The 13,904-nt window shown below is 33.7% G+C and overlaps 1 protein-coding gene across 1 annotated transcript in view; it reads left to right on the top strand.

Annotated features, from left to right (window-relative positions):
- DIAPH2 (diaphanous related formin 2) overlaps window positions 1-13,904 on the top strand; it is a gene marked incomplete at its 5' end in the record, with an annotated part of 690,195 nt that overhangs the window by 478,189 nt on the left and 198,102 nt on the right. The window contains one exon of the mRNA XM_080910844.1: window positions 831-999. Coding sequence (XP_080766970.1) covers window positions 831-999 — 169 coding nt within the window. The remainder of the gene's footprint in view (window positions 1-830; window positions 1,000-13,904) is intronic.

Here is a 13,904-nt window from a genome sequence, read left to right on the forward strand (position 1 = left end):
GAGGGTCTTTGAGCCTATTCAAGAGGTCAGTCAAGGAATTCTTTTCCTGGTTGCTATAGAGGAAAAAGGTAAAAGGAAGACCAGAGAGATATTTCTTCCTTCTATTCCTTCCCTCTCAATATTGACTATATATATTTGTATAAATTTCTGTATGTGTATATATGTATATATACACAGATATAAAAATTCCGTGCTATAGTAATTGAGGTGGTTTTCTGATATATATGCATCTATGTTAAATTTAGAAAATATATTCTACATGGTTGTACATTAAATATTGTTGTCTAATTGAAAGATTTTCAAATTTGGGAAGCAATATGACAGTAGAAACTTTTGCAATGAATTGTGTCAAATGCTGTACATAATTCATTCTTCACATATTGACAGACTAAGCCAACTTTCTCAGAATTAGAAGAGCTTCCAAATGGCTATATTTCAAGGATGGTTCTTGAAGGAGGTAATTAATGTAAAAATTATTAAAGTATATCTTAATATTATGTGATAACTGGACTTCTAAGAAAAGGTTATTTTAACATCCATGACAAAACTGGTGAATAATTATATGAGGACACAACCAGAAGGCAGAAATCCAGTCAGGAAGCCAAGGAAAGAGAGTGTATAAGAAACTAAATATTCCAATACTTTCAACCAGAATTCAAGCCTCTATTTGTATGAAGAAAATAAATTTATGCTCGTGAAAGTACCCAGTGTGTGGTATTTTATAATGGCAGTTCTAACAAACAAATATATTTACATATAAAGTGGTTTTAATAAGTGTTGACATCTAGTGACTTCTTCTAAAATATTGGATCACATTCCTTAACTCAAAGTTACAGCTTTACACAGAATGCCAGAGAGCAGTATGACAAACTGTCCACAATGTACAGCAATATGTTGAAGCTCTATGAGAGTCTGGGAGAATACTTCATTTTCGACCCAAACACAGTATCCATAGAAGACTTTTTTGGCGATCTCAATACCTTCAGAACCCTATTTTTGGTGAGTAACATATTTTAAAACATGGTGATTCCTGTTGTTTGTTTTCTTTTCTTTTTTAACTTGTATTGAAATCTTTATATCCAATAAATCCACTGATTTTATTTTATAGATCTTTAGCTGCAGCAGAAGGGTAATTAAAACAGTATATGTCGATTGAGGAGTGTTTCTGTCACTAACTTATTTGTTAAATGGGACTCTGTTAATTAGTGATATTGCCCATAAAATGGTTCAATTTAAGTAGGACTTAGATAGTTTGTGAGGTGAGAAAAGTCTTCGAAGAACTACTTCCTATGAGTTCTTGAGACACAAATCAGGGTACATCCTAATAGTTAAACCAACAACTCTAGAAAAGACACAAACAAACCAAACTTTCACAAATGATGTATTTGCCTTTCCTTCCTTTGCTGAGAAAAAATTCAGGTCAGTCGTAATTAGTGTGTGAACTGCTAACAAGAAGCGCTCAGAAAAATTTGTCAAATCATTTTTAAAATTTAAAAGTTATAAATGTAATATGGGTACATAAACAAACAAACTATACTCTTATCTGTGGATTCATTTTCCACAGTTCAGGGCAATTATAGATTTCAATAATTAAATGAGAGAAGTTCCAGTGGTAAACAGCTCAAAAGTTGTAAATAACTTTTATTGTAAGACATAGTTAAAATTTATTTATTTCAATGTGTTTTAATCTTTTAATGTGGCTAACAACCAACATACAAGCAGGTGTGCAATGTGTATTATCAGTTTTGAACTTGGACTGTTCATGTAACCTCTTTGAGTATTAATTGCCTGTGACCTATAATGTGTAGATAAACAGTCTTATTCACTCTCTAACCATTCGATCAATTATTTATTGAGAATCCTCTTGATTGGATGTGCTGAGCCAGAAACAAAGGGAAAAAACTAAGTTTTCTCTATTCCATGAATACAGACAGGTATAAGCATTAGAGTTTACCATGTCCAGTCATCGTAACAGGTTAGGATGTAGTTATAAAACAAAGTAGAACATGTTTAATATTGCCTATAGTGGACAGAGAAGCCTTCATGAGGACATTGACATTTGAGCAGAGGCTGGAAAAATCCATAGGCGTTTGACAAGCAGACTTTGATAAGCATGTTTAAGGGTTTTATACCTGACCTATAATTCAAAGACTCATAAATCAACATCACTAGCTGCAGTCAATCACTGCTGCTCACCATGTTCCTCGTTCATGGTGAGCTTAAAGTGATTTCACTCCCTCAGGAAAGAGAAGAACCCTGAAAAAAGTCAAAAATTGGAATCACTAGAAGTTCCCATTTTCTTAGTGTTTTGTGTGTTTGGCCTCAGGGTTCTTAGCGCTAAAAGCATATTGGACTATAGATGGAAGCAATAAAGTACCAGTAGTGCTGAGAAGAAAATAAGAGTTCTGATTCATGTGCTACCAAAAATGACTTCCAAATGAGCTCAGAGTTTCATCTTGGGAGATCTATTTGGCAATGTATAACATAAACAAAACATACAAACCAAAAAAAAAAAAAAATCTTCCTCAGAGAGAGCTATCTTCTAAAAGATAAAAAAAGTACAGAAGTAAAGAAAAGGAGCTAACATGACAGATTAAGTCCTTTTCAAAATTATCACATTCAAATGATGAAAATAGGAGTTCGGTAATATCTATGGGATGGAGCTCTATTCATTATAAATATCGTTTATATTGTCTATCACTCAGCTGTGAGTATATTGAAGGTATTTAAAAGTGTGTGTGTGTGTGTGTGTGTGTGTGTGTGTACACAAATTCATAAAGTAAACTGTCCTTTAAGTTCTTTTTTCCTGAGTTTCATCTGTTTTAAAAATGGTAAAAAAAGGAAAGTTTAATTAACAACCCCTAAATTCAGATTGAATATTTTATGGAAGAAACTCAATTCCATATTTATGCACTGTCTAAACATCTTTTTTTGTTTATTCTCCTTTATGCTTCAGTCACTCTACTAGTTCAAATAGTTGACTGCACAAATTCTTGTTCTTTCTTTTGAGATATTTTGAATAGAATATTCAAAACCAGTGAGCTTTGTATGTGTCACTGCCATACAATATAAAAATTAATTTCAGCTCTTGGAAAAGTATTTTACTTCAATAACTTTCATAGCTCCAAATGAATTATAGAAAGTACTTTTCTCTTTTAAATCTGTCACATTCTTGCTGCTTAAGTCTGTGCATGTATTTTTTAATAAACAATATGTTACTTAGGCACTCAATAAATATTTGTTTATCCTCATTCTATACTGCATATACTAAAAATATAGAAGTAAAGCATTGGCAAAACTTAAAAAGATGTTTTCATAACTATTAATCATTCCAGCAGATTTTTCTCTCAACAAAACAAATATGTACAACAGTTTTTTTTGATAACTAAACCTTGGAGCAGATTTTACATAAGCATTAGAACTGTAAAGTATTAAGAGGCTAAATGGCCTCGGGTAATCATGGGGTATGTTCTTGCACAATAATGTTACTTCTGAAGTGCTTTTGTCTCACTCATTTTTTTTAAACCTTATTAACACTCATTTAGTTTGGCGCCTCTACCATCTCAGCTGAACTATAATAATGACTCTATTCTTGCTACATTAGAAATAACCAAATATGAAAGGTAGAAAAAAAAAAAAAAAAAAAAAACGACATCCTAAGATGTGCTACAGTTTTGGAGAACAAAGAGAAACTTTGGTAATCCAGGATCAATAGTAGAGAAAACTTGACAGGCTAATGTATAATTGTTAAGATCCCTTAGTTGATCCTAAAGGGAATTATAACAGCCAAAACCAACTGCATGTCATTTTCAGATATAGTCTTCCGTCTGTGTTAAAAATGATTGTTTTAAACTTGTTTTGAGACATTCTTTTATGTATTCTGGCTGGCCTTAAATTTATAGTCCAGATGGGCCTTGAATGTCTGTTCCTCCTGACTTCACCTCCTTAGCACTATAATATGCATACACCACAATGCCAAGCTTCCCTTTAACTTTATAAAAACATAACAAAAATAAAAACTGCTATCCAAAAATATGAAATATTATAGGAAATAGCATTAATTCTAGAAGAAAAACCAACATGAAAAAATTTAACTTTCTATTACAGATCTCCATGTAACCATGTTTACTTATGGAGATATGAAAATTTTAATACAGTCCTCTTTTGTAATTGAAAAAGACTTATATTTTATGTTTATAAGTACTTGGTTATAGCACTTGTATATCTGGTGCCCTAAGAAGCACAGACCTGGAGTTACAGAGGTTTATGAGCTACTCGACATATGTACCAAGGCATTTCTCCAGCCATAGAAACACTAAATTTTAAAAAGTTGCAACCTATTTCATGCCATTATCCCTTTGACAAGGCCTTCCTCTTCTCTGAGTCTAAACTGCAACTGGAAGTCCAAAATGAGCCTCTTCATTTAGTAATACTCAAAAGACTAAATTGATAATATACAAAAATATTCATTTTTTGTTAAAAGCAATTTGGAGAGACAAGGGTGAATTTTTACATTGAAAAATTCAGTATATAATTTCTCATCTAAGAGGTCCAAGTTGCTCTGATATATTTTAAAATCTTGAGCTCCCACATTCTTGGCATTTAAAGGCATCATTGGTGCTGTATCGAAACCAAGTATATTGTTTAACCAAGTAGTCTTCACAAGTAATAAAAAAACATTGCCTAGAACCTTATTACCCCCAAGTCTCTACTAAATGCCTAATATGTTTATTTCCCTTTGCTTTGCCAATAAAATGCTAATTGATATTATGAAAATGACCTTGAGAAACTGCAAAATCTTGATATGCCTCTTAAATAATTTCGTTTTCTTTGTAAACTATAGGTCTCCAAGCCCCATCACTTAGGAATTCAGAGGCAGGTTGCCTTAGTAACAATAATCTAAACATTCCAAATAATCTCTTCCTCATACCTTCAAGCTTAACTCACACTCCTACAGCCTGTACCCCCACTGGTACCTCTAGAGTTACCACATGCAATGCATACATGCTGATACCATGTTTATCTATGCTGACCCTTTGATATTTGCTCATATGCCAGCTAGGAGTTACATTCTAGAATGATGAGAATACAGCTTTGAAAATAAACAAAAGTCTCAGTTTCTCCCAACCTGAATTTCAGTTTCAGTTCCCAACCAGACAAGGTTGGTTTGCTGTTCTTGTTGTTGTTGTTGCTTTATGTTGTTTTGTTTTCCTAATAAAGCGGTTTGGAATTGGCTACCCTGAAGATGCATACATGTGGACTTATAGGTCCAAGGTTGCACTCTCTATTGGACCAGTTTTTGCCACAAATTCTTGGCTGTATAAATACTTGTGATTCAGGGGACACTTCATAAAAACTGTTCTTTCCTCTCTCTCCGGATCCCCTTCTCAGAGGCTCTAAGGAATGTTTTAGGTCCTAGATACCTGAAGGACTATCTAATACCGTAAACCCTTCCACTGTCTGCCTTCCTCACTCTTGTTCAGTCAGCTAAGCTTGTATCTTTTCCCCCGTAGGAGCCAGGAATAAATAAAATGCCAGCATAAATCCTGTCATGCAAATAGAGCCCTAAGGGCCTACCAACACCCTCTAGTTAATCACATACACCCAGATAATTCCCTTTGAGCTCAGCTGGGACCACCCTAGCTACATAGCCTTGGGTTTATTTTGATCTATTGCAACTCTTTGAAACTAGAAGATCCATGGAAAATATATGGTAACTCTATTAAGTCGAATATTTAACCAGAATTCCTCATTTTCCAGCTGTGTCAGAAAGACTAGAGTGTTTTATATACAGCTATCACTGGTGTCTCCTTTACAGAAAGATGTCAACTATCAACTGTTGTATTCTGCTTGACTGTTTACATTGGGCTATAAATGGATGTCCTATTTTTTTTCTGATATGATTGTTCCTTGTATAGAAAATCTAACCATTTTTCCACAAAGAACTAAAAGATAGGTAATAAAGGTATACATGGTTTAAACAAAAACAAATTTCCCAATATAAAACTATCTACTGGTTGGAAAGATTTCTAAATATATGTGTACACTTTTCATTAAAAATATTTAAAAGTATTATAAATGTTTCTAAAAGCTGTCAGAATTGTATTTGACAAGCTAATATTTGACCTTTAAACACCAAAGACCATATTTTCATTGAGTGTAAAATATTAGCAAAATCAATTTAATGTTCTCTTTTCCTATTAAAGTCTAATAAGAATTAGAAGCCCTATACAAAATGCACTATCTTTAGATTAGGAAACATGCCATGTAGAATTTTTCATATAAGTGTTCCAGTATAAAGTTATTTTTGAGTTATGTCCAAAAAGTAAGAGAGTTATAACTTATGTAGTACAAAATATATGTTGACCTTTCGTAGGCGTCCTGAGACTGGATAAAGGTACTTTAAGGCCTCTTGGAATTATCTGTCAAAATATGCCTTCTATCACCTGAACCACAAAATTCTTGGGCTTCATGCAAGCCATGCTCCTCATAACTCCTTCAGGGTTTTTTTATTATTATTATTATTCATTCTGCTTCATCTTTGTTTGTTTATTCACTAATCAATATTTAATCAGAAAAACCTCCGTAGCCACTCTGTAAGCCAGTTCAAAGCCATACTGCTTAGAATCATACCCACTGAGCAATTTTTATCACCCTCTTTTCCTTTTGCCCTGCCTCCTACCTCCTCCAGTTGCTGATCAAGTTGTTCAAATCACTTTCTCCAAACATGTCTCCCCAGCATTCATCAGTCTTCCTAGCCCTGGTGTGTAGTCATGTAATTTCCCTTGTATGGCTCAAATACAATGCTAATAACTAAGATAGGTGTGACTGGTTTAATGAATTAAGAAAACAATGAATGAACGCAAACTGCCAAAGATAAGCAGTAGAAAATGCTTGCACTCCAGAACTCTGCCCCAGTGGAAAGAAATAGTGAACTTGGACACATGTATAGAAAAACATACATTAGCACAAAGGAGAGATGTTTTCATTCTGTGCAATATAAGGAAAGCTATGAGCAGGAGGCATATACAAAGTAAGTATAGTCAGTTTTTGTTCCTGTATGACCAAAGTTCTTTTAGTCTCCTCAACCTCCTTTTGATGTTGAAGTTTAGTGGTAAATATATATTATTTCCTAGAGCTTCATGCTGAGTTCAAAGTTGAAAAACAATTTTATTACCAGAGAAGTAGCTATCAGCTAATTATTATGATCTAGAGGTTATCTACCATATGCTGAGACGAGTAGTAACCAAGCTTCAATTAATTCTTACAGACTAGCAGCTGTACTGAACAATAGAGCAAGTGAGACAAATTATCTAGCAAAAAAACACCCCAAGAGTCTGATTTGTATGGTATTAATTTAGGGCAGTGGATCTCATCCAAGAGTGATTTTTCTCTTCCAAGGGACATTTGGCAAGATCTAGAGACTTTTTTGGTTCTCACAACTAAGTAGTCCATACTAATGGCATCTGGTGGGTAAAGCCACCAAATGACAAACACCAATAATATGCATAATGGTTGCCCTCAACAAAGATCTGCATGGCTGAGTCAACAAACAAAAAAATAAAATAAAATAAAACAGCATACAAACAAACAAAAGAGAAAAGAAGAAAAAACTGCTTTGGGGTTATCTGCTAAGGATTTTTATTTTATTTAGATATTAATCAGAAAATTCAAATTCATAGGCAAAATCTGTACTAGATAAATTCAAGCCCTTTGTACAAAATGCTTTAGGTACTAGTTTCATTCACAATATTCTGGTTCGGGTGGTTTTTAAATATTTTTACTATCAGCCTTGCATGCAGTGGAAAGAAAATGATAACATAATTATAACATATAGATAAAATTATATGTTATATAATTTGACTTGGTTTTACTCCAAAATATAATCACTATTAATACCTTGGCATATATCCTTTCAGGCATATATGTCTGAAGTGTAAGTTTGTCTTAAACAGAATGTATTATGAAAACTTAAATTTAAAATAAATAAATAAATAAAAATAATTTTTTTAAAACTTGTAAAAATTACTATACCTTATGCCTTTGTGGAAATGTTCATCAGAATTCAGTGGATTTTGCCAGTGGTGATATCTTCAGCTGAGATAAAAATGTTAATTAGCTTATTTGACAGTATCTTTTTTACCAACATCTGCTGATAATCATGGCCATTGTAAACCACCTGTAAGTGGACCACTGGAATCCTGCTTTCTCTTTTCGTTTTCTACACAATACAACCATCATACTTCCTAAAGACAAGAATCTTTAAATCAACAATTGTGCCAGGCCACCTGGGCCTATTCAGACTAGCATTTACTTAGCACTCTGTTATCAATACCTGCTGTGTCCTTTGACTTAAAACTATTACATACCTATCCACAGTGTCTGTCTGTTAACAATGAAAACTGTAATATAAAAAAACTTGTAATTACAAAATAATTTCCTAACAAAGGTAATGCTGTGATTTAAAATGAGAACGAGTGTCCTGAAAATATCAATATCTATAATTCTATTGTTTTTCCCAAATTTTCTTCTTGATCCAAACTTCAATGGGATGCTTAAATCTTTTCTTGTTTTAGATGTTTTAACTATATTATAATCTTAAAGATGAAATAACTACTATCTGTATTGACACACCTCCTTTGATTTGCTTTCCAGGAGAATTCTTTTATGACATTCACACTTCCCTAGGATTCTTGATGAGGCTGCAGGGGTGGGGGGGGGGACCCAAGGAATGAATGGCATTCCTCAGGACCTTGAAATTATCCAACCAGCCATTTAAATCTTTGCATGGAAGTGGAACTTAGTAAAAAATCTGTTCTTTGAGGAAGTTTCTTAGTTCTGGTTCTATCTGATTGGAGGATTCAATTTGATAAGATTGCATTTTAGTTTTCAGACTCCACATGTAGTACACAAATGACCTAAACTTACTGACACTAGGGTGAGTGTAATTTGAAATGGTATGTTTGTTTCCCCTCAATTCCCCTCATATAAATTAGAAATATATAAAAACTACAATATTATCTAAAATGTGAATGTAACTGTAAACATGATTGTATTCATGAGCAATGTGAATCCTTAGATAGAGCAAATTGATGCCCCTAAAAATCTTGAAACTTTAATCTGAACGTTAATTACCTTCAGTGTTATAAACCATTATCACTGACTGTATACCAACTACCAGAAAATATCTGCACAGATTCTTACTCATATGAAAATATAAGACTTATAAATAAAACTTTAAGATAAATTCTCTTTAATATATATTACCCATTTGGGTGTTTTTCAATACTATATTTTGACTTTTGATCAGGCTATCATTTTTGGTGTTTTTGCTCTTTTTCATAGCATTTTATGATGCTTTTGGTAGCCAAATAAGAAAAGCATGAGAAAAAAAATGAGTGAAGAACATAGTTTTACTATATTATATATTTAGAAGTATAGAAGGAAGGCAGTAGATTAGGTACTTTGTTGATATCTATAAACCAAGATGTTTCAAAACTGTCACTTTTGTCACTGTGGGAAGTTTTACCCACATTTACAAGGTGGTTATCCACTTAATCAAGGCATCACATGGACATATCCTAATATTTTATAAGAGGATGTTACATGCTATGAAGACTTTTTTTCCCTCTAAATTGGGAGAAAAATTCTTCTAGAAGCGTTGATCTCATGGAGTGTGATTTAATATGCCAAACAGAATACCCAGCTAATAATAAATGAACAATTTCTACATCAGTTAGTTATATAGCTTCACTGTATAATCAGCAGTTTAGATGAAGATTTTAATTTTCATGTTATAAATTTTCCCTGAAATGCAGTTATCACTAAGTATCCCAGTTTAGGAGGATTTATTCATTACAATTAGATAACCTTTCTATGCACCCTACAGCATTGGGTATACATCCTATGTGGCATAAAAATACAATGAATTCTATTCATTGAGAAGAAGAGTCCTGCCTAGAGTTCTATCCTTTCATGTAAGTAATTCTAACACAATTTTCTGACATTTAGAGGATAGGTACATCAGAATTTTCCCTACTTACCTGGTACCGTGTCTGCTTTTAGACAAAGGTTAAGGTTAACAATGGAGGAAAAACATGATAATACACCAGTACTTTTTAAAATTTCATTTCTAAATCAATTGCTTTTATCAGTTACACATTAAATAATGTTTTTTATTATAGAAAGCAAAGCAAAAACCATACTTTGCTAGTACAAGTAGTAAGTTAAAAGCACTCTTTCATCCTCAGCATATGTGTCTTCATCAAGGTGGCCTGAATTTAAGAGGTTAGGCATTAACATCTTCAAATGGATTTCTAAACAAGAAACCCTGACAAAAGGTGAGACGTATAGCAAACCATGTACTAGTGTAAAAGCATATTGCAGTGCCAAAAGGATAAAGAATTATAAGTAACTTACAAAGACATTGAGTTATTCTTGAATTTTTCCCCGGGTCTCTGTATAGGTAAACTAATGCAGTAGTAAGGTGTCATTCATGCTGCATTACATCCATGCCCTTTAAATTCAGGACAGTGCTTTAATCCAGTAGAACAATTCTGTAAAGACCTTCTGGCACTACTGTCAGCTAACAGAAATACTTGAGGCAGCCTCTCTTGTACTTTTGAGAGAACATCTTATATGTGGCTGTCTTAGCTTTCTGGGTCTAGAATTCTCTTCCCGGAAATGATTAACCTGTTGTGGTCTAGCAATACAGCTTTCTGATCTTCACTTGTCAAGTCGGCATCCTTCTGGGAATGGCCTCCATTTTAATATAGATCAAAGACAGGGAAATGGAGATCCTTAAGGAAATGTTGGCTCCTCTGTGCTTTCATAATAAATTTGAATTGGTACACAGCTGTGCTTATTTCATTGTATTTTGTTCATGATTGCTCTCCCACTAAAGGGGCAGGACTATACATTTGAGACAAAGCCTGCCTGATAAAGCTAAAATGAGTTGTAGGAGTTGGAGAGAGTGCTTGCCTAGGGTGTAGGAAGCACTGAAAAAAATAACTTTGAAACCTAAAAGTAAGGGCAAAAGAGGCATTCTTATAAGGATCTCATAGAATCCACGTAGTATCTTGAGTTTTACCTTTCAAGTACAATCCCTCTTAAGAATGGGGATCACTTTGAATGGGATGGGTATTTACAGTTTTCTTGGCAGAGACAGGATCAGTTTAGCTAGTGTGTTACCATTTGTTTTAGGTGACATTTACTTTATATAGTGCCCCTTAAGCAGAAATGTTGCATACATAGTGAATATTAACAGGATACCTATGGATGTAACCCAGGCCTTACCATGAGAGACTACAGTCTTGGTTATACCATAGTACTCATAGCAAATATTCTTCCATGAAGACAAAAGATACTTCCAGCCTTTGGTATGAGGACACAGTAAATGCTTACTCCATTTGCCCCTTATTTTACATTATATCAAAGTATACATATATTGTTAACCATCACAACAATCAGTTTTCCACAATAAAGATAATTATTCTTAGTCTTGATTTTCAGTAGAAATTTGTCCACTTAAGTTAGAGAGAGGTGATTAGGTATGGCATGATAGAGGTATGTTTTGATAACATGATGATAATATCACTGCATATAAGGGAAACTATAGTCTCAATCCTGCAATCTTAAGTGTGTCTTACTATGAGTGTAATACTACTAACAGTTTGTTGAACTAATGCATCGGGCTTCCCGGTAGTACATGCTCCTCTGATTTTTATGTGTTTCTCGTCACAATGTTAATCTTCAATTTTAGACTCAAATTTATTTTCTGCCTGATACCTCAAGCGAAAATCACAACAACTACAACAAACTCAGTATATTCTAAATGTAATTTTTTACAGCTTTTCCTAACTACTTCCTATATTCTCTTTGGTGAAGAAACAACCTGGTGTGTTATTTTTTCACACTATTGACATCTGTTCAGTCTCCAATGTGTGTTGTTTATGCTTTAAAGCATTTCTCAAATCCATCCTATATTTATCCTTATTTTTAGTACCTTAGTTTCAGTAGTCCTCATTTCTCCCCAGAATTTCTGCAATATTTTTTAATGTGTCATGAGTTTACTGTTATCACTCTCCAAACTGACTTCATGCTGCTTATAAGATAGTTTCTCCAAAAATGTAAATATATTTAGGATACTTGCCCTTTCAAAAACGTTCTGTGACTGCCCATTAATAGATCCTAGAGTAGCATTTGGAAGCCTTTGGAAATCTAACGTTGCCTAACCAGTGTTTGGAGTATAGAAGACCATCTATTCTACTTTGCTATTTCTGTGGTAGACGCTGTGATCATCTGCCCAGGGGTGGTACTACCTACACTGGGTGAGGCCCTCCCAGATCAGTCATTAATCCAGAAAATGCCTATTGACATACCTACAAGGCCAGTTTGATGTAAGTAGTTCCTCAGATGTGTTTTTATTTCGCCCAAGTATTTTAGTTTTATATCAAGTTGACAAAAACTAACTAGCACATTATCATACTCAGCAACCTGTTTTCCACCTGGGGGGGGATGGCATTGCTTTTCAAAATTCTATTCAGTGTCTACTTCTGCTGTCATGTCTTTCTCACTATCTTTGTACAACTTTGTGCAACAGGGAGAATTAATTGCTCACTGGTTTGTATGTTTATATTGCCTATAAAGCCTACCCATCAATATTAATGGGATATAGACCTGCTGCATGTATATGTGTGTGTGTGTGTGTGTGTGTGTGTGTTGTATCAGAGTCTCCCTCTACATCCTAGGCTAGCCTAGAAACCTCTCTATTTGTACTCTTAACTAGACCTCAATAAATGGTAATCTCCTTCCAGAACTCCCCAAATACTGAGACTAAAGGAGAAAACCATCAAATTTTGTCCTAAGCCTATCCTTTTTTATTATTTGAATTCTACATCTTTCTTGTTCTATAACTCTTGCTCTATTCTAAGACACTTTGAAGGAAACAACTGTACCCCTCATCTCTCTATTTTAAAAGGAATGAAATAATAATAAAGTAAACATGATAAAATATAGTTATTTTTCATTACTTAGTTATTAAAAAATGCCAATTTTACCTTCAGCATGCTTTACTATAACATTGTACTAGAATATTCATGATATTTTGTTCAGAGGTTCACATTGAAAGAAGTCAAGTCTAAAATATGACATTTATTATTACAAAATTTTGTACAGAATCTAAAACCCAGTGTGTCTGTAAACTCCCTAAATCCTCATGCAAGTTATTTCTCCAACATGTCAAGCCTAATGGCAAATACCCCCTCTATCAATAAATAAGGCAACTTAAAAAAGAAGATTCATAGTGAGACCAGAAAATTCCTCTATAAATAATGACATATTACCTTGGAAGAAGGAAGGTAAAGGAAAGTATTAGATCATTAGCATAGTAAGCGAAGGACAGTCCAATCACCAAGTAAGCAATGCTCTTCAGCCAGATCTAGGTCATGATCAAAGACATAATTACAAGTGAAATGCATTTTACATTGTGGCCTGTAGCTTGAGTTTGCTTTACAAACCATCCCATTACAGATGGAATGGCTTGCTTCCCAGAATGCAATCACTAGTATACAACAGTACCTTTATAATTTCTTGTTTGAGAGAGATGATTTTGATGCAAAATCTCTCTGGTTCTGACCTATTTCTCATTCAAACTCATTTTAAAATGATCCATAGTGTATTGCTTGTAGATATTTTTTATGAGAGATCAACTCTCTGGATTATAGTGTATCTAACTCCCAAGATGTCAAATAGAGACAAGAAACTGTATATTCATATTGTTTTTTCTATTTTATTAGGTAAGGAATCAGTCATATATACCAATGGAAACAAAATATTGTAGACTAGAAATGGAAGAATTCTCTAAGGGTTTATCTTATGACTTCAACTTTTAGCCTGTTTTCTGT

This window comes from Micromys minutus (assembly GCF_963924665.1).
Source record: "Micromys minutus genome assembly, chromosome: X".
In the NCBI taxonomy this organism is placed as follows: domain Eukaryota; kingdom Metazoa; phylum Chordata; class Mammalia; order Rodentia; family Muridae; genus Micromys; species Micromys minutus.